The sequence below is a fragment of the Parasteatoda tepidariorum genome, chromosome 12 (genome assembly GCF_982258835.1).
Source record: "Parasteatoda tepidariorum strain Cologne lab strain chromosome 12, Ptep-v5.0, whole genome shotgun sequence".
In the NCBI taxonomy this organism is placed as follows: domain Eukaryota; kingdom Metazoa; phylum Arthropoda; class Arachnida; order Araneae; family Theridiidae; genus Parasteatoda; species Parasteatoda tepidariorum.
Genome location: NC_141766.1, coordinates 66956180 through 66983035, shown reverse-complemented (window position 1 = coordinate 66983035; position 26856 = coordinate 66956180). Strand labels below are relative to the sequence as shown.

Sequence of the window (26856 nt, the reverse complement as noted above, 5' to 3'; positions counted from 1 at the left end):
TCTTTCGCTGTTTAATTTGAATTTATACATTTCGTTACAACAAATTGGTTCCATAATGAATACTATAATTTGTAATTGGAGTTTTCACATCAATAATCAAGGTTTAAAATTTTACAATTTTAATTGTAAGCATATGATTCATACAAATTTTCCTGTAATTGAAAAACATTGGCATTTCTTATAAAGTATCTGACTATTGTATACCATTTTAATTTATGACATTGTAATAGATAAGGTCAAACATTGTGTTTAGACTTAAAAAAAAATCAATATATTAGACAGATTCAAAACAATTACTCTAAATGCTTTTTTTTCCAGACTTACTTCATGGTACTCAATTTTGATTGAGATTTAATGTAAAAATTACACGAGAAACAATGCCTCGCGTGGAGATGCGTAGGCTTATAAAACTACAGCACATAAAACAAATTACTTTAAAATTTAGTTCTGCAGACTCTGGATTAATTTCCCTCTTGTCAGAGTAAAAATCCGAATTATACTCCATTTGTCTAAATTACAGGTCATTTCAGCTTCTTCTACTCCGTAGTTAATTCTTTCAGAGATTAAAAACGAAATTTCTCAATATTTTAATATCATGTGCCAAAACTTACATTTTTGTACCATAAAGCTCAAAATTAATAGGCAAAGGAATTTCAGAATTTTTAAATACAGCTGAATAATGTTTTTTAAAATGCGCAAAATTAAGCGAATATCAATCAATATTCTACAATGTCTGATTTCGTTCCTCTTAACGAATAGTATAGATATAATAGTACAAATGTGATAATAGACTAAAAGATGTTGGTCCAAGGGTGAGAAAAATTCTAACCAGTAAAATTTGGGCAATGAAGCAACCCTATAGGAAACTTCGAATCGCAAAATAGCCTTCAAAGTAAGACGGAACGGAGGTTAAGTTTACGATTGATTATAATTCTCTGGCGTGATAACAGTATTAAAACTATAAACAATCTTGTTCTAATTTTAGCATTAAATATGACGTAGAGAAATTTACATATTTGGTATTTATTTTTTAAAATTTAAACTTACCGCTAGAAATGAGGGAGCCGTGACGTCATTATCTAGAAGACACAATGTAGAGGCTTGAAGGCCAACCTCAAGCCGGCCATCATAAATACACTCTTCAGCCAGCTTCAGATTGTCCTCGAAAAAATCTTTTGCATCTACTGCATGCTTCAACTTTCCAATCCAGTCGCCATGCTCACCAGATGCTACTTCAGTTGCTGAAGAACAAGATTCATATCAAAGTAAAGATTTGTACATTAAAAATTGCGTAGAACGTTTTTGCAATTTAATGATTAGATATTGGAATAAAAATTTAAGAAGAAGTTCCAAGAGTTGTTACAAGCCAAATAATGCTAACAAACTAATGAGATCAGAGCTTAACAGCTTCTCTGATTATCCAGAGTTTAACTCTGGTATGTATAGATTACAAATATCCCGAAAAAACTCTGCAGAATTTGTACGGTTTGTTTTATCACATTTTACTTGACTGGAAGCAAGATTTCAGATTATGAAGATGTTAACAAGACTAATATTTTAACTTTTTTTATTTGCCCGAAATGACTATGGATAGTAAATTAAATGCTTTTTACACATAACTAAAATTTTCAACTTAAAACTGTTGTATTATGTTTCGTTTCAGTTCTTTGTATTTATTAAAATAAAAATGTTTAGTTTTTGAATGTTTGTCGAAAATTGTTAAGGGAAGCTGTTAACTCAGACAACCTATCGAAATTAAATGTAGGGTTTTGTTTTAAATCATTCTGCGTAGCAGCTAAATTACACAGACCCAAGAACTTAGTGTTTGTGGAAAAATATTCCAGTGAAAGTTCTACATAGAGTTTAAATGGCGTGGCCTAAATTAAACAGATTGCCTTATAAATTTTTTTACGGATTTAGCGCCTAAATTCTAGTTACCAGTACAGATTGCAATAGAAAATTTAGTTTTATATTATCCATAATTTTAAAGTTTTCATGTGCCTCTTTTATACCCCTTCCCCTAAAACTATGGAATTACTTTAGGAAGCTCCTTAATTTAAAACTTATGAGTACCAATGTATAAAATTGTTGAGGTTTTATACATTTAATTTTACTTAATCTTAACATCGATCAAAATTTTAAATTTAACTGATCAGTTTTCTAAGTACCTAGCACATGAATTTGCTTTAGTTAGCTCTACTAGGAATTTCTTGGATATCTAAATTTCACAACATTTTATATATAGCGTTAAAAACTTAAAGAGGCAATTTTAGGTTTGCTGACATTTGAAACAGTCACTAAACAATAACTTACTTTTATTTAAACTAATGCATACCTGCCAACTTTTTATCCCTTCCATTATGATTTTTCCCAGTGGTAGTAAAATGGAAATAAAGTTTCAATTGTAAGCAAAAAATACTTTGTAATTGAAAAAGCTTTAGCTGACAACCATGATTGTAATACTTTATATATGTTTGAGTTTTTTTAAGAATAGTGGTGATCAAAATAATTTTAAAATTTTAAAGAATAGTATATATATTACCACTTTACATATAAAAATAACTTTTTGCTCCAAATGCGTAAAAGTTGGTAGGTATGCTAATGTTATGAAACAAATACATACCAAAGTCTGTAGGATTATGATAATGAGGACACTGCAATCCTTGCTCAGCAAGAAAAGGTATCAATTCTTTTGAGCGTCCTCTGTAGATACATTGACCAGATGCTAACATGTAAAGCTGAAATAGAAAATCATTTTATGCGAAAATTGCAAGATTAAATTTTATGATATACTGCATAGGTGCTTACTGTTCCGGTTTTTAAGTCTACCAGTTATTTTGATGATCGAAACTAGCTTTTAAAAATCTGCTCTCGTTTAGGAATTCAGACTTCATTTTTGCACAAAGACAAGTTAGTTTTCCACAATTGTTCGTGTGCCCTTTATTCTTTCACTTCAGCCACAAAGATTTTCGAAATCGAGAGCTCTCAAAATAAATGAATGTTAAACGAGATATAAGAATTTACTAAATAAAGTTTTCAAAGAAGTCTTTATTTACTAAGCTCTTTAATTATCTGTACAATTTCCTAGCCGTGAAAATATTCAATAACTAAATATTAGGAGCTATGTGTTCAAAGATTGAGGTTTTCGTAAATACCACGTCTTTGAAACTCTGAATTTTCAAATTACGTTTTAATTCTTAAGGTACACAAAATTGGCGAAATTACCAAATTTTTACATTTGAAAGGTCACCAGTCCCAATTTAAGATAATTAGTTCATATTTTTATTTGGTTTCATTAACTCCGATATACGATTAAAATTTAGACGCCCTATTTAATTGAAAATATTTAATATTGTAGTTTATGTATAGCTATTTAATCTTAAATTAAATTACAAATTTAATTTACATTCGGTATAAAACTCAGAACAGTAAACTTTAAGGTAACAAGGGACTTTCAAATACGCAAAAATTTGCCACGGAATAGATTTTCACTTTATATTCTTGAAATCTAGACATTTGACTGAACATTTAAGAAAATCTCTTTAGTATGAGCAAGACTGAAGAAGTTTTGAGCATTTCTGTTTTGACCAAGCCCTTTTCACGCCCTGCAATGAAAAAGTAGTAAAAGTCAGTTCTCAAAATTTGACAAATTTACAAATTTCAATCTGTTCCAGCGAAGTGAATTTTCATTCTATTGAACTAAGAATTTGATGCTATATATTTATGAATATTATTAACATTTTGTTGGAAAACTTGAATATATTATTTTTGTACATGATAATTAATAGCGGTATGATGATTTTTCCAAAAAATTCTGTTCTTTCAGTGCTTTTTTTTATTGCTGTTTCAATAATGAAAAATAAAAAGTACTCCAATTTTTTTTATATTACCCAATGTAATATTTCAGAAGAATTTTAATTAACAAAATTTCAGACTAGAGGAATATAAAACATTTGAAATTTCAATTCTTAAATTTTGAAATTTTGTATAAGAATTGTTTTTAACAATAAATCTATACTAAGAATTTTAAACAAATCCCTTGACAATTTCTAAAAAAATTTTGGAAGTCCTTTGTAGTCTTAAAAATAAATTAGGAAATAGACATTACCCTATCGAAGATTTCAAAAACTCTGGCACTAGGTTGATGAATTGTGCAAACAATCGTTCGTCCTTCTTGAGCTAAAGACTTAAGCAATTCAATGCATTGAAGACAGGAAGAACTATCTAGACCACTAGAAAACACCACATTAGATAAGTGCAGTAAGATCTTAAGTTATTTTAAACATAAAATTAAAAGACTGTTCTTTCAGCAGTGTATTATTCAACTACTCTTACGGTTGAGAAAGGATTGGCAAGTATTCTAAAACTACAAATTTCATTTAAACAGGCATAAACTATCAGAGTTAAGGGACGAATTCAGTGCTACGCATAAGGTTAGACAATGTATTAACTCACACTAATTTGCTCTATTTATAACAATGAAATTAGATTTTATATCAACAATGCCTCGAAGTTTAGACCTCGTAGATAAAAATTTTAACACTAGAACAGTTTGATTTCGGACTTGCATAAAACAGTCATTTGGGGTCAATTTGAACCTCTATGTTTCTTCAAAGTAATTTTTTTAAATGATGAATATTGTTAAAAATACAATATGTAAGAGTTTGAGATTAAAATAATTGTTTGCTTTATTTTTATTAATGCTATTACATAATTCAATATTGTATTACTGATTATTCTTTCGCAAAAACGCAAGTAAAACAAAAATAAACAAACGGCATGAATATAAATACTTATTAACACATTTAAAATGTTGATCTCCATCATTAGTTCCAACATTAGGGTAGGAGTACAGTATATCTGCGGGACTTGAAAGTGTAGACAAATTTGTATCATTTTACATAACTAATTAGTTTTATTCTGTGCCTTGCGATGTTAAAGGCAGGTTTTGTTTTAGAGACTGAATTTTAGCAATTAGGAGCTATCTGATGCGCCAAGTACTAATTCAACAAATTAAAGAAAACAATTAAAGCTTTGAGGACAGCAGCATCAAGCGTTGGAAGGAAAGCAAAGTACCTGCAACGTTTACCTCTTAGAATAATTCCCTAGTATCTAGTCTGCTAAACTTAAGACGCACTTTGTACTATTGTAGTAAGCAATACTTTACTTCTACTGTTATTGTCTGCAAACACATTCACATGAATATTAGTCAGAATTATGATATTTTATCTTGTTCTCTTATAAGGTATATAGTTTTCATTTTGCAGTGCAAAAAAATGAGTTTCAAGACGAAGTGATTTTAAAATGATGAAATTCTTTTGTTCAAGCGTAGTATTCCTGTAAAGTATTTACGAAAAAGTTCATTTGCAAGTTTTGCCTAGGCAAAATACAGTAATCCCTGTTCTTGGAGTCCAGGAATGGTTCCATAATTAGAACACTATACTTTCCCCAGTCTAATTCATTTGCCAGTTTTCCAACTTGTACAAATAAAGATAGCAATCTAAAGCCATTTATTTTTGGATTTTATGTCAGTTGAAATCAAAGTTAGGTGGTTTGAACCTCATTTAATCCTCATTAATTACAAGACAAAAACTGATTCCAACAACACTTTCGGTTCCAAGATTATAAAAATGTAACTTTACAAAGAGCAGACGTAATACTGAAATTCTAATTCAATAGGATCTCAACTGAGCTACTTCTATACAGAATATAAGATACCAATTACAAAAATTGCACGTGGCATTTACATGGGGGAGCCTAATTTTCGTTCTACAATTCATGTTCATAATGTTTGCAGTTACGCAAAATCAAAAACAGGTATAAAATTTTTCAAGTTTTTGGCTGCTTTAGATATTTTCATAATTTTACTAATCAACAGAAACGCATAAAACTTTGATATAGTATATTTAGAAACAAATTAGAAAGTGAAAAATGTCAAAACTTTCAAAAAGGACTATACATCCTCAATAGATATCCCAAAATTCTGTGCATAACAATATTTGCTACCATTGGTGTAATGATACATAATGTCCCAGACGTTAATAAATGGGCAATATGCTGGCCAGTCAGAGGTTTTTATATTCTGATAATTTAAGGATTTGTTCCTTGCGGTGCGAAATTAGGCATAGTTTAAAATTCCCAATGCAGCCTTATTTGAAACACAGCAAATGGGTTATATTCTGATGACTTAGTATAAAACTGAGGTTTAGGGCTTATCCATCTGTACTCATAACCGGTTAGAAACAATGGTCTTACATTAGCTAGATTCCTTCAGGCTAATGCGAGATTTTTTTTTATACTCTTCTTTCACGCATTCATTAGACTTGGATTAAGTTCAGATTGAGTTGTTTAGAAGTTTATTAAAAATCAGCCCTATTAGCTCTGATTGAGTCGATTTTAAATATAAGAATACAAAATATGGAAACTAGATTTCTTTCAATCACGAATTTGCTTAAAATTTGAGAAGGATACCAAACTGTTGAAAGAAAAGTATGCCTTGACGATATAAAAACTAAATAACTTTAACCGTATATACAAAATCTTACCTTGTTGGTTCATCAAGAAATATAAGAGGTGGATTGCTGACTAGTTCTTGAGCTATGCATAATCTTTTTCTCTGGCCTCCGGAAAGTTGACTGGCTTTGTTGTGCTGTCTTTCTATCAGTCCTAAGGATTCCATTGTTTCCTCAACCTGTTTCCGTAAGAAAACCAAAAATTTGTAATAGAACATTTTCAAAAAATAAATAAATCTTTTGCAATCGTTAGATAATCTGGGTATTGAGACATTAGCCTCCCTGCAAACTAAATTATGAGTTTGTCTAACTGCTGTAAAAATAGATAAGTTTAAGAAATAATCAAAACCAGACAGCAGTCACATTAAGATTACAATTTTATAAGCATTTATAAATGCCACATTTAAAAATGAAGTCACCACAATAACGATACTTGATTTTTATATGCTTAGTCTCCAGACTTTAAGATTTCCATCTAAAATATGCTAACTTGAGCAGAATTATAAATTGAAGTTACGAAATTTGATACAAATGTACTTTCAGTTGTTTTAAATGTTTTTCAAAGGATTTATTTTCTGAGCGTTAAGATGTCAGGTAAACTGAACTACGAAAGGTAATTTTTTTAGTAAAGTCAGGAGACCCAGGGGAGATTTAAGTAATCGCAAAGTAATATAGTAGAACATATAGTAAGACTTTGTAAATTTAGCTGTCTTAACTATATGTTCGATTTAAACTAAACATTTATGAACCTCTCATTTACTTGAATTTTATTGAAGACATTTTTTTAAAAAATGATAAAAATTTCTAAAGAATATGTATGCTTTCTAATTCTAAAAACAATCTGTTTAATAGTTTCAGCTTATCCAAAATTTCCTGTAACCGACAAAATTTTAGATTTATTCTATTAGGATTCCATTTAAAAGTACGTAAAAATTTTGCTCAATTGATTAAGTATTTTATGGCCGTAAAACACCTGTTCAAACTAGTTTCAAAAAATTTTATTTCCTTTACTAGATATAGAAATATATCAAGGAAAAGTAGACCGAAACTTTCGTAGCATTGCATGGAAGACCATAAATGACTTGTCAAAGAAATAACTTTCATAATCAGACTTATACTAAAATTAAATCGGAGTTAATCTAGCTTATTTTCAAGTCATAAATCTATTAACACATTCATTTGCCAGCCGAGTGCAGGTGGTCATACTTTCTACATTGGAGAGTTATTTTAGCAATCGGCTTAGTTAAAAATTTTACTATAATTAATGTTGTCATAAGAAAACAATCCCCAGCAACAATTTTACCTGAATACCTGTTTTTGAAACTAATATTCGGCTATCTAAAATTTCTTAATATATAGGGCCGATATCGGTCTACATACGGCCAATATATAACCTATATTGGCTTAATACTGAATATAAAATATTGGGCAAATCTGACAATTCTATATAATACCGCTATTGGTAGTAAAATATCGGGTGAATCGGAAAATTCTATAGGGCCAATGTTGGAAAAATAAGGGCCCTTTGAACTCTTGAGCCAAGATATCGGCACAAGTTATTTTGGTGCCTGCAAAAATAGTACCTCTTGCTAACTCTCCATTAACACAAACTGTGTTTGAGAATCTCGCTATATTGCGTGATTGGCGACGAACGTGTGATCAAATTTTTTTTTAAAGTATTTATAAATTCAGATAAAACTCTCGAAGTTTTAGCGACGTGATAAATCTCAAATTATTTCCATGGGAAGGATCTGCATTCAAAGCTAGGAAGGAAAAAGAAATCAAAATAGAACTCTTGTACTATTTGCTTAGAAAATTGCAGTTTAAGATATAATCTTTTAACCAGCATGCTAGAATGGATTTATAACCAGGCTGGAGAGATTCAAGACTATAAAAAGTACCGGTCATTAAATCCAAAAATTCAGGATCTTGCCCTACTGTACTGAAAAATATTTAAGTTGGAAAGGAGTTATATTACCTTTAAACATTAAATCATAAGAAAACTGGTTGGTTTTTCAAATATGAAATTTTGATATTTTATTAAATATTTTTTTTTAAAAAAGACATTTTAAATCATTGAATCTCGTGACGACATAGTTACGGTCGGGTTCTATTTCTAATTTTATTTGAACCAGACAATGTATTCGTTTTTAAAGCTAGACTTCCCAGAACATATTACAGCATTCATTTTCCCAGTATTAGGATTTTAGTTCTCATGGAAGCTCACGATAGGACTCTTCGCATAAAATTAGTTTAACTGAGATTCAAATAGAACTTAAATTCTGAACAAAATGTATCAATTTAGTATAGCCTATCTTGGTGACAGCGGTAATATCTCAAAAGTGGGGGGCGCGGCTCTCTCCATCCCTGTATCTATACATATATCAGTATAAACCGGGTTCGAATTATTTGTACCCACAAAAAAGTTGTAATTTTAACATCGCGATTTGAATTGTTTTTAATTAAAATAAAAATAATAAGAAATTGTTTACCTGTAAATTATTTCATTTAAGGGCATTTTTAATTCAGTTTCATTATATATTTTTTTTTAATTTGTTCGCTGTGACATTTGAAACCCAAAATTTCTCATCGGTCAGCAATAAGGAAGAATATTTCTTCTGCAAGGGATGATTTGGTAGCAGTTTTTAATCAAGAAAATATTAAAACTTGCTTGAGACAAAAGATTATCTACTTTTACTTTTTTATATTGGAAAGTTTAATTACAAATACTGAGTGAGAAATTTTTAGTCTCAGAAGGGGCTGTATCTTCATTTATAAAATTTGAGAACCTGAAGTGCCCTCTGTCTCCCGGGTCTGACCTTAAGTAGAAAATTTACGAGATTTTATAACTAGCAGTGGTCAAAGTAACATTTAATTTAAAAACTAAAGAAAAAATATAAATACATTTTTGTCATTCCGTTGTTAGCTGAACTGCTCTTTACCCAAGATCAGTTTATGAGTGGGTACACTATTAACCAGCCATCGTTTGGATTTAAACCAGAGTCACTTTATTGGTGCTCTATCTAACGGGTATTTTTTAAGAGAACCTGCAGATGCAGTTTAATGGCACAAAAACTACGGTTCACAGTAATAGTACTAACGTAAGCTATTGGTAATTAAGGTCAACATTACAAATTATGGATAACAAGTCTGCCTCAAAAATACGAATAATAAACTATTACCAATTCACTTCAGGTTCGTGAAGCTGAACAAAAGCCCCTGGTAAGACTAGGTAAACAGTAATTACCTTTTCATTTTTATTCTATGAGGTTTCTTAGCCTTATCTTTCGCAAAGAGCCGTGATGGCTCAGGGGATAGAGAGCTTGCCTTCCAATGATACCAATCGATACCAATTCCGCACTGACATAAAATATCCTCAGTGGTAGACGGATCATTGGTTAGTCCCCTTGCAGTTGGGTTAACCGTGTGAGGTTTTCCTCTCCTTATAAAGCAAATACGGATTAGTTTCATCAAAGTCCCGAACAAAGTAAAAAGTTCTCTCAATACTTGATCCTGGAGTTCCCTTGTCTTCTGGGTAAGGTTCAAAATGACAAGGGTACTGTGTTGAACATAGGTAATCATAAACCTGAAATTTGGCCTGCTGTTCATCGACGATTATGAAAATTAAATCTTACGCCAAAGTCCCCGTTCTAATGAAACTGAATGAATATTTAATAAAGTTGTAGCAAGGGAGAACATTTAGTACCCCTGTAAGAGTTATAATTTAAACAGTTCAAACTTAATTATATCTAGTTCTTAATTCGCAAAAACCTCCGGTCATTTTATAGCTTTTTATGTTGCGCCAATAAAAATAAAAAATACCGATGTATTGCAGAAATTTTTATAGCTGAATTCAAAAATCCACGAGTCTTCTGAAAAATTAAGGTAAACTTCCCTTATTTATTTTTAGTTCAGAAAAAAAAATTCAGTAAAGAAAAATCTAAAATTTAACCAACGCTTTTGGGAATTTTTTAATTTCAGAAAATTTGATTTAAGTTCACTATAAAAAGATTTAAACTATTAAAATATACATTCGAAAGCATAAAAAGTTCAAGTTGCATAAATTTAAACCGAAAAGAAATTTATAAAGATAGATATCGCGAAAACTATTCGACGTTGAGGTGAATACCCTTAAAGTAGTCAATTTGTATAACTTAAAATTTTACTCAAGGTTACAAAAGTCACAATAATGTCTTTAAGGAAAAACTGATCACGCAACTTTAACGTCACGACAACGCTGAAAAGGAAGAAAAATTCTCACCAATTTCTGTTTATCCTTTTTCGACACACTGGACGGTACTTTTAGACAGGCAGCCAGGTAGATTGACTCCCGGACCGTAAGGTGTGGGAGTACATGATCGTCCTGCATGATGTAACAGGACAGTTTCCTGTAGATACGCATGTCTCGCTCCACACCATTCACTAGGATTTGGCCGGACACTTTCTGACGCCTGCGTAAACAAAGGATGAGGGTCAGGCGTTACACTTCATGGTTAGAACACAAAATGGAACGTTTTCGTCCCACTTTCGCGTAAGAAAGAGTATTTTTTGTTCAGACTTTGGAGTCAATGGCAGGAAAGTATGGAATAACATTTTTTCAAGAGCTCGCAATTACCCTTGTCACGAATGCTTGAAACCTTAATGAGTTTTCTGCTTTGGAACTGGCGTTCCATGACAGTATCTTTTAAGAATTAATTTGTTAAATCTGACTATTAATTGTTAATTCAGATTTGCTAAAACTTATTTAAAAAAAGAAAATTTAGTAGCTGAAATTCTTAACTGTTAAAACAAATATTAGTTTTCATGAATACATGCAGCAACTGATTGAATATAACAAATATTGAAGCTGTATACACGGATGCAAGTTTAAATTTACAACTGTGCCGAGCATTTATTGCACCGATCACTTTCAATAGATATCTAAAAGATTTCTAGTAATCTGTAAATTTAGGTATTTTTAAAAGTAATTTAAAGCATTCCTTGAACTCATAAGTTAAGATTGTTTTGAAATTTATACAGCCATAATACTTTAATTGCTTTTTGGGTAAAATTTGTCTCCGATGTTTCTGCTCTCAATTTGCTGATTTATCATTTGAAAGCATTACCTTTCATAAAGGTATTAACCCTTTCGGTCCCAGTGATTCCAATTGGAATCATTACATTTAAGATTTTTATCTGCTTACCTAAAACTCGATTTGATTTGAAATAGGCGGTATTTTAATCTACAAACATTCCTCTAACGAAATATATTTTTATTTTTCACCAATAGATGGAGGCACTACATGTGTTTGTGATTGAAATGATACTTGTTTCAGTTTTGTTCAAATCCATAAAAGTTATTGAAATAAAATATCTTTTTGAGGCATTTTAAATTAAAGAATATTTTTAAATATTTCATTTTTATTTATTTAAATGTTCATAAATAGTATTTCAACAATTTTCATTTTGAAAATTTATTGCTTTTATTTATTGAAAAGCCATGATTCCAAATGGAATCAGTGGGAGTTGAGTACAACTCTATATCACTGTCTAATGCGTTGTTTATTTTGAATTTATATCGTTTTTCTTTGCTCTTTCTTACTACTTTTTCAAGTTTTACTAAGATTTTGGGATAAAAAAGACTTATTTCTTTTTGTTATTATTTTTCCTGATGCCAAAGCAAAAAGCAGAGGCTTTATCTATTGATAAAGCGGTTCATTTGCTTTTGAATGGAGACTTGTCTGACATCGAAATAGAAGACTTGGATTCAGATGAAAAAACTAGTGATAATGTTCTAGGTGATATATCAATGGAATCTAAAGTTAATTACAACTCAATTGATGCACCCAGGGCTGGATTAACCTATAGGCACAACAGGCACGTGCCTAGGGCCTACGAAATTCAGGGGTCTACGAAAAACTTGGGAGAAAAAATTTTTTTGACAAAAATAATTTTTTTCTATTAGTAAACATTGAACCTACCTTGCAAATTTATTTATCAATAATTTCAAAAGATTAACTTTTGACAATGTTAATTTCCTTCACTTAGTTATCATAGTAGTATCATAAGAACTATGAAGTTATTTGTAGTATAAATATTTCTTGTAATTAATCTCACTATCAATTTCACTGTTTTCTTTGCTGTTTTGTTGTTGTATTGTTGACGTGAAGTGCTTACATAGTTATCTGTCGAACTAATCATAATGGTATTATCGATATCAGCTGCAATATCGGCAGTATGTCGGTATTGCAGATAAAGTTCGATAAACAAATTTGTAAATTAAAATCCATATTAATAAAAATTTACAAAAAAATATATGCAAGAAAATTTTAGCATATATTTTGAAAAGAGGGGAGGAGTGGGGGAAGGAGGGGAGGGCCCAAGAACGGCTATGCCTAGGGCCTACGAAAGGTATAATCCGGCTCTGGTACAATAGGTATAATCCGGATCCCTTAAGAATCGGAGAAATAGCACCTGATAACTTAAATTATGTGGTCAGAAATTTATCAAATTTTTAAAGTGTTTAGATTTTTAAAAATTAATTTTGTGGATGCTGAAAAATTCTTACTACGTTAATTATGCATAAAACAGGTTCAAAAATTTTAAGACAGGTAAACGTATAATGATTTGCTATATTTCCAACAATACTGTTTGGAGTTTTAATTTTCAAAAAATTAAAATTCTTGGAAAACCCCTTATATTATCGATTTAAGTGATGACCCTTTGTTTCGAACTATAGCGTCTCGTATAGTTAATATCCAGAAACTGTTAAAGACTTCTTTAAGATAAAAAAATAATGACTGAAATTCAAAAAAAAGAAACTAGAGATTTAGAATTTTTGCCATCCGTTGCAACGTTGTAACTAAAAACCTCAGCAGGGTGCCATGTGGCGGCATTAATTGATTGAGCTGTTATTTGGGATCGATGGAGGGCAGTGATAAAGAAATTTAATAGGAGTGGAGATTGGGTGCTTTTCATCAAAATCAGCGGGGATCATGAAAACTGAGATGGTATAGCCTATGATCTAGTCGTAATTTGAAAAAAAGTCGATAATCAGTCTAGTAATGACACAAGAGCGAGAAAATAAAGACTAGATTTATATACAAAGTACGGGTGAAATAGGGATTAATATACACGAGTAATTCTGGGTTGAATAAAATAGTCACATCTGTACAAATGGGAATAGAATAAGTATAAAAATTAAACACAATATACAAAAATTGAAAGTCTAGTAATTAATCGTAGCAATGATTAATTAAAGCGCAATTTTGCTATTAAAGAGCAAACCCAGACGTTCCGGTATTACCGCTCGTTTCTGGGTTGCTCAACTCACCATAAGTTAGCAAGTACCAGTTCCTTGGTTGCGCCCCCATAGGGTTGCTCTCATACCGCGATCCTAGTAAATTTTGTTAGGTGTGATAAGTATGATGTAAGTTGAATAAATGAGGGTAATAATTACACCCTGTCGCCAATAAAGAACGCAGTATTGGAACTGTACTTTAAAATGTAATCTACGAGATCAATGTCGAATAGTAAATTAAAATCACTTTTTGCCATCCGTTTACTCCATAACATTAGTTTAATTGGAAGTTTAAGGCATATTAAGCACACTCTTCAACATTTGAGGTTTAGAGTTTTCTTCAAGTGCTAGTGAACTAAAGAAAATTTTAAATCCTCACAAAACTTAAGGATCATTTACCTAACCTCTTATATATCTCTATGTAGTGGACAAAATTACTTTAAATTTATTAAAATATTACCGTTGCTTCCTTTAGGAAAATGGTTTCTGAAACTATGGAAATTTCGTTGTTAGAATGCTTGCTCTTAATCCCATTCTCACGGAATGAGAATCTGCACGGAATTTTTTTCCATATCTTTATACTTATACTAAACCTCTAAGCTTCAGAAAAATCTAAGAAAAAAGAAATTTATCATCACTCAAATTTTTGAGAGTGATTTCACTCTATTTTGCCTTTATTGAGCAAAAATGTTTTGAATGCTGATGTATATACGCAAAATATTTTATTCCATTAGTTTAAAATTCTATTTAAGCCTTCTTATCGTTAGCTATAGAAAGAAATTAGTTGTCAAAACGCTTCTCGAAATCTATTAAGAATTTAATTCTTTTTTTAATTTCACGACAGTGTAAGCGTCCATGCTCCTATTAAAACTGAATTTCAATGCTTAAAGTGTTCGACTACGTAAGTAATGCTGAGGCATTTAGTAAAAAGAAGATACCATTTGATATTAAATGACCGAATGAGTAAAACTCTAGGATTAGTAATTTTGTATCAAAAGATACTGTCTTGAGATTCGATGCACTATTTACGGTCTGGAAAGTACATACATTGCATCTCAGTAAATTAACTTCATGGAATAATTTAGGTATTGGCTGTATTTTATGATTCCATAGACGTAGGATCCAGATGTAGGTTCCATGAAACCGGACATCTCCCTAATCCTGTTTATAAAAGATCATATTCGAATCTAAGAGTAACTTGAATACCGCAAAAGATCTTTGTACCCTCTTTTGACAAAAACAAATTTAAAAAGATTCGCGTACATAGGGACATTAAAAGGGCTTAAATTTTATCCCATCGCAGTGAGAAAGAAGTTTTGCAAATATTCAATTTTAAAATATTTAGTCCCGAATTAAAAAAGCATTTAAGAAAACTTGCCAGAAATGTTTGAGATAATTTTCATTATTTGGGATAAATGACAGTGTCGTGTCTGAGGGAAGTATGTTATGAATTTGTCTCATTTTATAGTCAAGATCAAATCTTTAAATTGAGGTCATAGATCATTAAGTCACACTCACTAATCTAAAAATATTAATTTCAGAATTATACAACTGTTAACCATTTTTAATACTAGACAAATGCTGAAAACTAGTCCCTTGTCATATTAGAACCACTATAAGATTCTATGTAAAATTATAACTGTCAGATGATACTATACAGTTGTATTATTTTTACTGATGAAAATAGTTTGCTCTTGCTTACGCTCCTGTATCAATTGGTTAAGATTGTAATGCAATACGTTAAACCGAATGCAAATAGGAAGTATATAAAAATCTCCGGAATAAAAACCCCATTACATGTTTAAATATAAAAGTATCGTATATAAACTCGTGCAAATCATGTAATTATTAAAAAACAACAGAGGGTCTAATAATTTGATCTAATTATAATATACTAATGCTTTAAATAAATATTCTATATTATATAATATATAGTCTAATTTATCCTATGGTCAAATTTAAATTATATATCTTCTAATTTAAGCAATTAATACATTAACGTAAGCAAGTGCAAACCAGTTTCTGCCACATAAAAGCTCTATAGTATCGCCTGACAATTAAAATTTCACAGAAATTTATAGCGAGTCAAATAATTTTACCAGGGACTTACGTGTCCAGGGAATTAAAAATCTGAAAAATAACTTACGTGAAACCAGAAAGAACATTAAGAAGGGATGACTTTCCGGCTCCCGATGGACCCATTATTGCAGTCAATTCACCACCATGTACTTTACCGGATACACCTTTAAGTATCGGTTTATCTAGAAGAAAAAATTTATTTCATTTAAGCTTTAAAAGTGCTATTTAATTATTGTGAATAGCACTCTTAAAATGTTGATTTACGCATAAACTTAGAATTTAAACAAACTTGTTACAAGTCATTTTCAAACATAAAAAGGTCCCAAACAGAATTTCTTGGAAACAAAATTGTATAAATTTCGTTTTGTATCTCTTTCAACTTTCGTGCTTATTGCGAAAACATTTAGTAGAAACACGCAATTTTTTTTTTAAAGTGGCTACTTAAGTAGCTGATCCAGTGAAGTGGGAAGTTAAACATTAGAAACTCTCCAAAAAATCTATACAAGTTGGCAAAGTGGCAGTAAATATTTGACTACTTTCTGAATATTATTCAGATATTTCATAACAGCTTAACTAATAGATTTAGCATACATGAGCTTGAATTATTGATGTCACTATTAGAATTTTAAATATTTAAAAGGGAGGTTTCTATTTTAAAATGTAAATGTTACAACTAAAACAAACTTCAGATAACCGTAACATTCGACAGCTAAGGAGATTTTCATAATCTCAGCGAAGCTTCTCTTCAACATTTAGGTCTTTAGCTAAACTTTAAGCAGCAAAACAATTTCAGTGCTAAATTTCCTTATTTTGAATGCAGCAATTTAGCGACAATCTCAGAATTTATTTTTATCAGATATTATTTAAATCATGTTTAGAATAAGGAGAGTTTTGTAACTTTTTAAAAATTCTAAATATCAAAATGTCTACAATTTCATGTATCAAGAACATCTTTTATATAAAATTAGTATTAAAATTCTTGTTATAGTAAGAAATTTAACTAAAAATAACCGCATTTGTATAAAAGCCAGCTTCTAGCACTATTATCTATTTCAATAAAAAGCACAAATTACCGTATATCACATAATTGTTTGAGTGCTAAGAGAAATAAAGCTGTCGCACCATTTTAGTTTTGAAACTGTCAAGTAAACTCCGAATGGTTTCTGAAAATTGAGACAAGCAGTCTCATCATTTATAGTGCAACCTTAAATCTACATTTAAGAAATAAAGTTTGTCTATAAGAATAGTTTAATTACCACCAGTTCCAGTTAATTCAATATTTCGCCATTCTACAGCGACTGGAGGTCTTCTAAAATGAAAACTTCCCTTTCCAGGAGATCTAAGATCTTTGGGAGTTTCAGAAGTTGGAGAAATGGTGTAAGAACTGGTTAAAGGAGCTGTTGTAAACAAGCAGCTGACAGCATCTTTTCCTTTACCATTTTCCGGCATTATAGCTCTAACAGCCCATTGAGGAGGATTATCTTTTTGAGGCGGTGAATCATATTTTTGAATGGAAACCAACTCAGCCATCATGAGCGGAACGCTCTCCTAAAAAGAAAAAAATCTTAAATAAATTTTTTTTAAGATTTACCACCTATATCTTTACTACAGCTTTCTTGAAAATAGCTCAGATTTTTGAAAAATAGTGAAGATAGAAAGATTTACAAGAACAGCAACAGAGGGCTCAAATCTTTTTTACGAGTCTACTACTTTGTCCTAAAGCGGTATAATGACTACTTAAATGTCTCGCTACAGCCAAAATAAAACAGGCTGTATGTTAGTTTTAAATACCCAGTAGATAATTCTTTGTAAACAAAGGGAAAATTTAACTAGATTTTAGTTTGAGATTGAAAATTAAATTTAGAGATTTAAACCGAACTAAAGTTTCCAATGAATTTTCACACAGCTGCTTTGGTCAGAACAAGAAATTTGAACTTCAGCTCTCTTCCATATTGTAAATTTGGGGAATATTACATAAATTAGTTGTTTAACTTCATTCGGCTGTTACCAGCAATGTGAATCAGACATCCTTGTTTTTGCACCAGGCTCTTCAGTTTCTTTTGAATAATCTAATACAGCGTTGAACCCTCTTTTGGAAAATAAACTACGTGTTCTCTCTTTCCAAAGAAGCGCTTTCCTTCAAATTAACTAAAACAGATTTTCAGCTGCTCTTTTACACTAGATAATAACCGGACATAGTACTCCGTAATACTACATCGGTTAAGATAATTTTGTGACATAAATAAAAATTTCGCTTGCTTTAACACACAAGGATAACCAAACAAAATGCTGGAAATCATGACCAAGCGTTACTCTTCAATTTTTCATAACCGGGGTTGTGTAATTTACTCAATTCTGAGTTTACGAGAGTGTTAAACTTCGTAGCCTTGTCAGTTTGAACCCAACCCAGAAGATAGGGAACTCCTGGATCAAGAATTGGGGCAATAGCTTTCCTTTTGATGGAACTACCCCGCATGCATTTCAGAGAAAAACCTCACGGCTAACCTGACGGCAAGGGGACTAACCCATAATTCTGGGATATTTTACGTCCGTTCCGTGGTAAGTATGAGCCGGGAGAAGAATTCGTATCTACCAGCCACCGCAAATTTTTATTTGCATAGTGTTTAGAAAAAGATTTGTGCGAAAACAGTTTTGTCCTGATGAATAAACTACTTAAACATACAAACGCCAAAGCTTTACAAAAACTTCTTGCCTAGCTTAGATCTTCAAGTTATTTAAACCCCTTATTATAAGTAAGAATTTAGAAACATTTGATGTATTGAGATTGTAAGACTACGCTGAATTTTAAAAGTTAAATTTCTTGTTAAGTACTTTTGAGATTAACATGTTTAAAGATACTCTGGTATTTTGGAAGTACATACAGAAAAATTTCTATTCCATTAGTACAGAGACACTGAAAAAAAAGACTCTTGTAACTTCAAAACTAGTTCTGCTAGTGAGAAAAATGAGATATATTTGATATATTTGATATATATGATACATCTTAAATAAAAAAACCAAGATTAACTGAAATTTGATAGTTTAACCTACATAATTACTTTGAACTAAAAAAAATTGTTTACCCTAAAACAAAGTGAGCAATAAAAGGGAAAACTAAAAATTTAACAATTGTTTTAATTATTTACCAAAACATTTATTGAATGAAATTTATTCCAACAAATCACTTTCGAAAAGCACAAAGACACATTTGTTGTAAAGTCAAACACGCTAGATTTTCATTGGGTCGATGTGTGTCGCAGTTTTAAAAATTAAGAAATAAATTTGTGTACGTTTGAGTGATATTTATGTTAAAAATTAGAACGAGTGGTGCATCTTTTAGAGCGCAATAGCTAAGTTATGTATTTAGGATTAAAACACTTCAAAAGATAGCTATCTCCAGTGAAAAGCATCTAAGTTTAAACCAATTTTCACAGGATAAAATTTAATTCATAGATTTTACAAATTTTAAAGTAAAAGGACTCATACTTCTGATAGTTTAAGGTCATAACTATTATTAAAATAGAGAATTTATGTCTGAACAAAGCGCTTGGATGGATAGTCTAGTTTTATTTATATTTCTGGGAATCTTACAATTGTTTTCAATAATTATCCTTTAAAGTTTAAAAAGCCATAACCTTAACTGAATCGGAAAATAAGATTCCTTAAAAGCCTATCCGGAAAATTTTTTACTGATGCTGAAATTTTCTTTATTGCATAAGTTATACAAAAAAGTAAAATTACGCAACTAACGGGATAAATTTTTAATAATATTTTCACTTTCTAAAAATGCAAATTGAGATTTGTATAATTTTGTCAGCTAAATTTATTAAAGTTGTTTAATAACGCCAGAAATTCTCATTTTAATTAAGGGAAAGCGTTGACATTGAAAGTTTCTAAACATACTATTATATTGAATAAACATCAGTTCATTCCAGAATATTTAAAAAATTAGAATTTCCCCTCACACCTCTTTTTTTTGATGGTTGAAATAGGTTTCGTGGAGGTACCGCAATATCTATTTATATTTTGATTTGACAAAAAGAGTTATTTCAGAAACTGAAGAGAACATAAGATTTTTGAAAATAAAGATATCAGGAATGCACTAAATATTTTGAACTTAACTAATAGGGTGGCAAGTACTTTACGTCACACTAGAGTTGCGGAATGAGCTATTGGCGACGGTCTATGAAATATCCCCGAGGATGATCCGAAGGCATGCAATCGGAATTTTGATCCTCTGGAGAGGGGATGGCTCCTTTGCTAGCCAGACGACCTGAGCACGAAATCTAGCACATTATGATATAACAGTTTAACGAGGACCGATACCGATGATCCTCATTCCCTATACAGGCTGATCCAAGTGGTCATCCACCCGCTTAATGACCACAGTCAGTGATGCTCAACTTCGGTGCTCTACTGGGAACAGCAAATGCGGGAAGTTTCCTCAAAAAGTCCTCCACGAAGGCAAATATCTCGCAATACTTGATCCAAGAGTTGCGTGTCTTCTGGATTGGGATCAAAATTTCAAGGTTATGGAGTTTAACATTAGTAGTAAACAAAGAAAATGGGTCTGCTGTTCAAAGATGGTTATAAAATTAAATTTTGCACTTTGCCGTCTTAAGCTTATGCTTGGCTTTCATACTAGTCCTGCGAACACAAGACAATCATGCCGGATAGTGAAATAGTTCTTCCTACAAAAAATGGCTTCAAGAAAATTTGCTGCTACGCGTACTATTTGTAAAATAGTTTTAATTCTATAAATTTTCGAAACCTTTAACATTGTAAGTTTTGGTCAATATTAACAAAATCAGCATCGTTCTTTGCTGTTACGACTAAGGGAAGACAAGATTGGAAACAGTGAAGATTTGGTGGCAGCGAGTCGACATACGACAGCATAGGGTTAAAAGTTCTGGATAAAACTTCACCCAAAAGAGAAATCAAAACATTAAAAAGAAATTTGAATAAGAAATAGAAACGAGATAAATTTTACATTAAAAATCCCCTGATTTATCATTGGATTCATTTGAGGATTTGAAACTAATGTTCAGCTAAGCTTCTCGCTTTTGCCTTCCAGCTTTTATTTTAACTTATATTTAACATGTAACAAATTCTGATTATAAAAAGTTACATTTGTTTTATAAATTTTAACATTCGGGGGATCTTTTAGGATAGTTCTGATTAAATATTTCGTATATACCCTAGGAATGTCTGACAATATCATTTTTCAGTCTAAAGAAAGTTGCCTTCTTATGCAATGTTGAATAATTCCAAACTTTAATTTCATTCCTAAAAGTAATCTTTTCGAATAATAAATTCTAAATTTGAAGCAAATCACAGCACGTTAATCTAGAGGCTTAAAATAATGTCTTAACGAACTAAGTTGTTTTTGAATATAAGAGTTCTTTATAATTTAGTCTGAAAATTTAATTACAAAAATTAATACAATTTACTTTCTCGCGTTTTAGAATCTTGTTAAACTCTTATTTCCTTAGAACCAAGATAAAAAAACATCCATTCAAAGTTTAAAAATATTATTGCGTGTTCGAGGTTGTTATCCAATAACCTAAACATAATGCGAATAATTAAGTTATAAGACCGGTTTTAAGGAAAATGCAATAATTTTGAGTACTACTGCAACATTACGCTGATTCAAACTTTTGTTGGGAATAAACTGGCAAAATGAAGAGAAATAATTGAGAGAAACCTTAATGCTGTTAGCAGAAATGAAGTATCAATTTTGTTTAAATTATTGCGTGCAAAAATTTCAGAGTCCAAGGAAATTAAATAGAACAGCAAAATTATAGTTAAGGCTTGAAAAGTTTGTGGCATCCAGATTTAATTTAGAGCAATTCTGTTTGATATAAGTTTAAAGTATAGATTGTTTACAGTTTTAAGTTGTTTATTTCAGTGCTAAATATTTTCAAAGTGGAGGATAAGAGCATTGAGTATAACATTTAATTAAATCTTATAATACAGTCAAAAGTGTAACAGATTTGATTAAATTAGTAATGCACAAAACCAGATTTATTCTGCTACAAATGTGAACTACTTTACACACTCCAGGTAAGCTAATCAAAAGGCGATAGACTCCAGCAAAGTTTTCGCTCGAGCAAGGATTACTAAGGTTCTCGGAGGATTTTACTAGAGTATACTAAAGTTAAGCAGTTACACCACTCCAAAGCAAAATGCATTCAAGATAAATTTTCAGCTTTGTTATCTTAACAATTTGAAATGTGGGAAAAGATTTTAAAAGCAGTGGTATGAAGGGGTTACGACCCCGAGGCATCTAAACAAAAGAGGCCATGGCTAAGGACACTAAATATTATTTTAAATAGGCAAATACTCAGTTCAAGTATAAATAAAATATGATTTAGCAAGTTTCATATAATTAAAGTTTAAACATTCCTTGCATTTATGAAAAGTTAAGGATGTTTTGTTGAATATAAATTCTTTTCATTAGCAGTATTCAAACTTTCTGTACACGAAAAACAATTTAGTTAGGCTACTTGGGATAAGATTTTAAACAGTAGTGATTACAGTCTTCTAAAAAGAGTTTAATGGAAGAGTTTGGCTAGAGCATTCAAAGAACTGTTTCACAATCTAAAACTATACTGTGGTTGTGGGGAGAGTAGTTAACGACAATATCAACCTTCATCTATGAAAATGTACCCCAATATTGAATAGCATGTTTTATATACTAGTCAATTGATAATAATTGTAGTTACTCCAGTGGTGTAATTATTGCAGGATGATCACTTAAAGCTAAATTAAGATTTTGAGCTGCTTAACCCTGATTATGCCTAGTTAACTCTCGTACTATTGCAAATATTTATCATCCCGAGAAAACTAGAGCTTAGCAGATTGTTTTATCACGTTTTCACTCGGTCTGATGCAAAAATCAGCTACGATTGGAAGTTTTATTTGGGAGTTATGATGTTGGACTGTGGAACTACACTTTTGTGCGATGGTTGCGGAATCTGCATAGAAATAAGAGAAAAATTGCTTATTCCTTGACTGACATTCGAAAAGTATTACTTTGTGTTGTCCCTTGTTTTAAGAACTATCCTACAAGGACTAATATTTACATTTGCCTGAAATAACTCGGGATCATAAGCGGATTTTAAATTAAAGGTTTCTTGCACAAAAAACTTAAAACTTTTGCATTATGTTCCTTTTATTTATTAATAAATGATGATTTTTGCATTTTTTTCCTCAAAATAATTGATAAGGGAGGTGGTTAAACACAGCTTCGTTGGTATTCCGAAGTTTAACAACTCTTCCATGACAGAAAACCCGCAGATTTCATAGAATATTTAGAAAAAAGTCACGTTGTCATCTTGTATACTGATAATTTAGGATTCTTTATTAAAAGCTAACAAACACTGAGTTTAATTCTTTCCTCGTGATTTCAATTTTATAACTTTCCTTGGCTTTCACATCCGGTTAGGTTAGTATTTAATCTTCTGTTATTACCATGTATAAATTGAATAAAGAGGAAATTTTAGCTTGATGAGGAAAGTTCAAAAGACTGCAAAATACTGGTCAACAGCAAACACAATGACCCAGGCCAAAATTTTTAAAACCAGATTTTCAAAAAAGTGTGAGCACATTATGAACGATTAAGTGAAACGATGTAGAACATAATCTAAAATTCATTTATCAGTTCACTAAGTTAGATGGATGAATGTAAAATGAAATAGTGAAACAGCCGTAAGTGGTTGTACTACACCAAACAAGCTGCAGTAAGAATTAAATATATTGAAATTGAATGGTTTGATGCATTATAAAAAATCAAAAGATTTGAGGGCATAACTTAAGTGCTTCTGGTTTGAGAATCCAGATAGATAAACTTTAGTCTTTAGCAAATTTTACAGAGTTCAGCTGTTGCTTAAATAAAAAGCACAGTACGAAACAATAGTAGACTTCAAATATTTCAAGATATAAATTTGAACTTCATGCAGTTAACAGAGGGAACATTAAGTCTTACTGGATGAGCCAAATTAAAAATTAAGGCAACTGCAGAGTATATTTCATTGCAGAACTTTTAAATTCTTGCAAGAAACTCAAGCTATAATCCAGTAAATAAAATCCGAACATTCTTTGCATCAAGATATTCTGATATCCTAAAGTCTTTACAATAATTGGTTTTCACGAATGCTTTAAGTAAAATTTAATCGATTAAGAAGGATTATTAGAATTTATACAAAGGAAATTTATCAATTCCTGACAATTATCACAAGTTTCAGGTTTAATTGAAAAAAAGAAAAATCAGGCTGAAATAGACAAATTTATTGAAATTTAGAACTTGAACTTTAGTCTATAGAGAATTCATAACATTAATAAAAAAGGAGGTTCGGAAAAAGACAGCACTGATTGAAATAAAATTTTTTAGCATAGAAGAAAAATTACGTAATAACTTTGGTTTGAGTCTTTAAAGATGCGAGTTAAAGGGCTAGATGCGAACTCTATAGTAGTGGAAGAAACAATAAATTGGTATAAAGGACAAAAATTTAAGCAATGATTTTTTTCACATACAAGATTATTAATTACTGCAAGTTCTTATAAATAGCCTAGTCTTAATTTCTACAATCAGGATTTAAATTATTCAGTTCAACTAGAAAGTTCAGTAAAAAAGTTATCTAAGTGAACATCCTGGTGCAAAATTATTGCTGGTTACGAGTAAGATAACTTTAAAAGAAAAACCCTAAAACACTATATTTAAAAAGAAATATTTAATTAGTATCGTTAAATGCAAAAAAAAAAAATAAGGGTTTAAAAAAGCAAACAAAATAGTCTAAAAAGAGGCCCAAGATTAGGTTTAAAGTAAATTAAACATCCAATTTATTTTCACAAATAATACAAGTGCATTCGAAAGTGAAGAAATCCCTCTAAAAATTGTTAAAATAAAACAGTTTTATATAATAAAATATACTAATTTGTCCTCAAATAGTAAAAATTTTAAGATACTGTACTAAAATAATGCTCTCATTTGCACTATTAAACTTTAAAATGTAAAGCTGAATATAAATTGGTACAAACTAATTTAAAAACAAACCGGTTAAACAATATAATAAATCCCTTAAAGAGCCAAAAATTATAAAAAAACACATGTCTTACCGCAAAGAAGAAGCAAAAATTAAGAATAGTCAGTCAGTCCATAACGAAACTTACTTACCTACTAACAGAGAAGGCTTCTTTGAACAATAACTGAGAAACAACTGACAGAATTTTGCGCTCTGCCGGTTTTGTATATAGTCAGATGTAAAATGTCGTTCAAGTTATGGTTGCGGTCATCCTTCGGGTAACATCCGCATGTCAAACAACACATCTTGACAAAATTTTTCGGACTTTTCTACAAGTGCATGACTCATCATGAGAAGCAATGAAATATTTCTCAATAAAAGAAATAAAAATAATCGAACACTTATTTTATTTCGTTTCTTAAAAAAAGGTGCGAATGAAATCCATGGAATAGGTTTCCTACATTTAAGTAATTATTTCGCGTTGTTTTAAAAATAGTATTTAAATGGAGCAGAAAATTTGAGCTTATTTATTATTAGAATTTGATTACTGAACTTCGGAAATAATTATTTTTCTTTGTGTTGAATGGTGTTTTATTTGTTAGAAATAACTAAAAACACACCATCATTCATTTATGTTTAAAATTTAAGTTTCATTTTGTGTTTTATTTCACTTTTTTATTTCCCCTTTTATTTTTTTAGAGCCTCTTGGACTTTTCCAATGGAATCTTCTCCAATGCCTAAACTATGAACAAATTCTAAAACAATTTTATGTGTCTAAAGCAATATAATGCAGAAAATTTCGTAAAACGCAATACTGTCCTAGAGATTAATGTTGGCCTCGGTAGCTAGGATCTAGGCTGCGCAATAAATAAGGTCGTGACAGAAGAATTAGATATTATTCGTTCACATACGCATGCAGGCTTATTAACAATTTATAAGCACTTGTGTAATTGTTGTTTATTCTTTTTGAAAGTACATACATTTGCAGGCTTGTATGCTCAACTTAGGACCTTTGTCAAATAGAAGGACAGATAGCATAATAAGAAGGACAGGGTGATAGCGAGATTCCTAGCACTTGTCGAATTGAAAAGTAGATAGAACAGATTAGAGAAGGGCAGAGATATACATGACTGAACGCTTACGTCGTTCCAAGAAACGCGCTTCAGAGTAGAGGTAACTGGTTCGAATCTCGCTATAACTGTATATGTAATTCTGTAATGTTCTTCTCCAACCTGAGCTATCCTGAACTCAATAAGTCCCGCAGTGAACTGATCGTTATGACACGGTTCCCAGCAGATCACCGAAGTCAAGCATCACTGGATGCGGTCAAAGTGCGGGTGGGTGACCACTTGGATCAGTCTGCGTAGGAACCGAGGGTGTGCGGTATTGGTCCTCGTTAAACTGTTCTACCGTAAAGTGCTGGAGTTCGAGTGCAGGTCGTCGAGCTACCGAAGTGGGGGCGCCATTCTCTCTGCAGAGGATCAAAATTGTGAAGGCATGTCCTCGAATCATCCTCAGGGATGTTTCCCAGACCGTCGCCAATGACCCACTATGCAGCAACATAAAGGAACTACTACAACAACAACAACTCAATAAAGGCTTATAAACCTTATTTTATAATGATCACACAACCTGCTTAAGATCCCACCAGTGATGATCGTTTGGTTCCAGTAAAACACCGAAGTCAAGCATCCTACTACTGTCAGTAAGCGGGTGGGTGATCACTTTGATCAGCCTGAGCAGGGACCAAGGGTGTGCGGTATCGGTCCTCGTTAAACCATTCTACCACAAAGAGCTCAACATCGCGTGCAAGCCGTCGCGCTACCAAAGTAGGGGAGTCATCCCCTTTGCAGAGGGTCAAAATCATGAAGGCATGTTTTCACCCTCAGGGATTTTTCCCAAAGCGTCGCCAATAGTCCGTTGTGAAGCTCTAGTGCGACTTAAATAAAGTACCTACTTATAG

General features: G+C 31.3%; 1 protein-coding gene across 3 annotated transcripts in view; it reads right to left on the bottom strand.

Annotated features, from left to right (window-relative positions):
- The window catches only part of LOC107440965 (ATP-binding cassette subfamily G member 4), a 46939-nt gene that overhangs the window by 7850 nt on the left and 12233 nt on the right, over positions 1-26856 (bottom strand). The window contains exons 1-8 of one of the 3 annotated variants that reach the window (XM_016054067.3): positions 25046-25224; positions 17127-17418; positions 15938-16052; positions 10774-10963; positions 6546-6691; positions 4109-4232; positions 2624-2738; positions 1048-1241 (exon numbers count right to left, since the gene is read on the bottom strand). In XM_016054067.3, coding sequence (XP_015909553.1) covers positions 1048-1241; positions 2624-2738; positions 4109-4232; positions 6546-6691; positions 10774-10963; positions 15938-16052; positions 17127-17403 — 1161 coding nt within the window. In that variant the 5' untranslated portion in view covers positions 17404-17418; positions 25046-25224. Of the gene's footprint in view, positions 1-1047; positions 1242-2623; positions 2739-4108; positions 4233-6545; positions 6692-10773; positions 10964-15937; positions 16053-17126; positions 17419-24987; positions 25225-26856 lie in introns of those variants that run through there. The other 2 variants (XM_043048403.3, XM_016054066.3) reach the window with 2 other exon arrangements.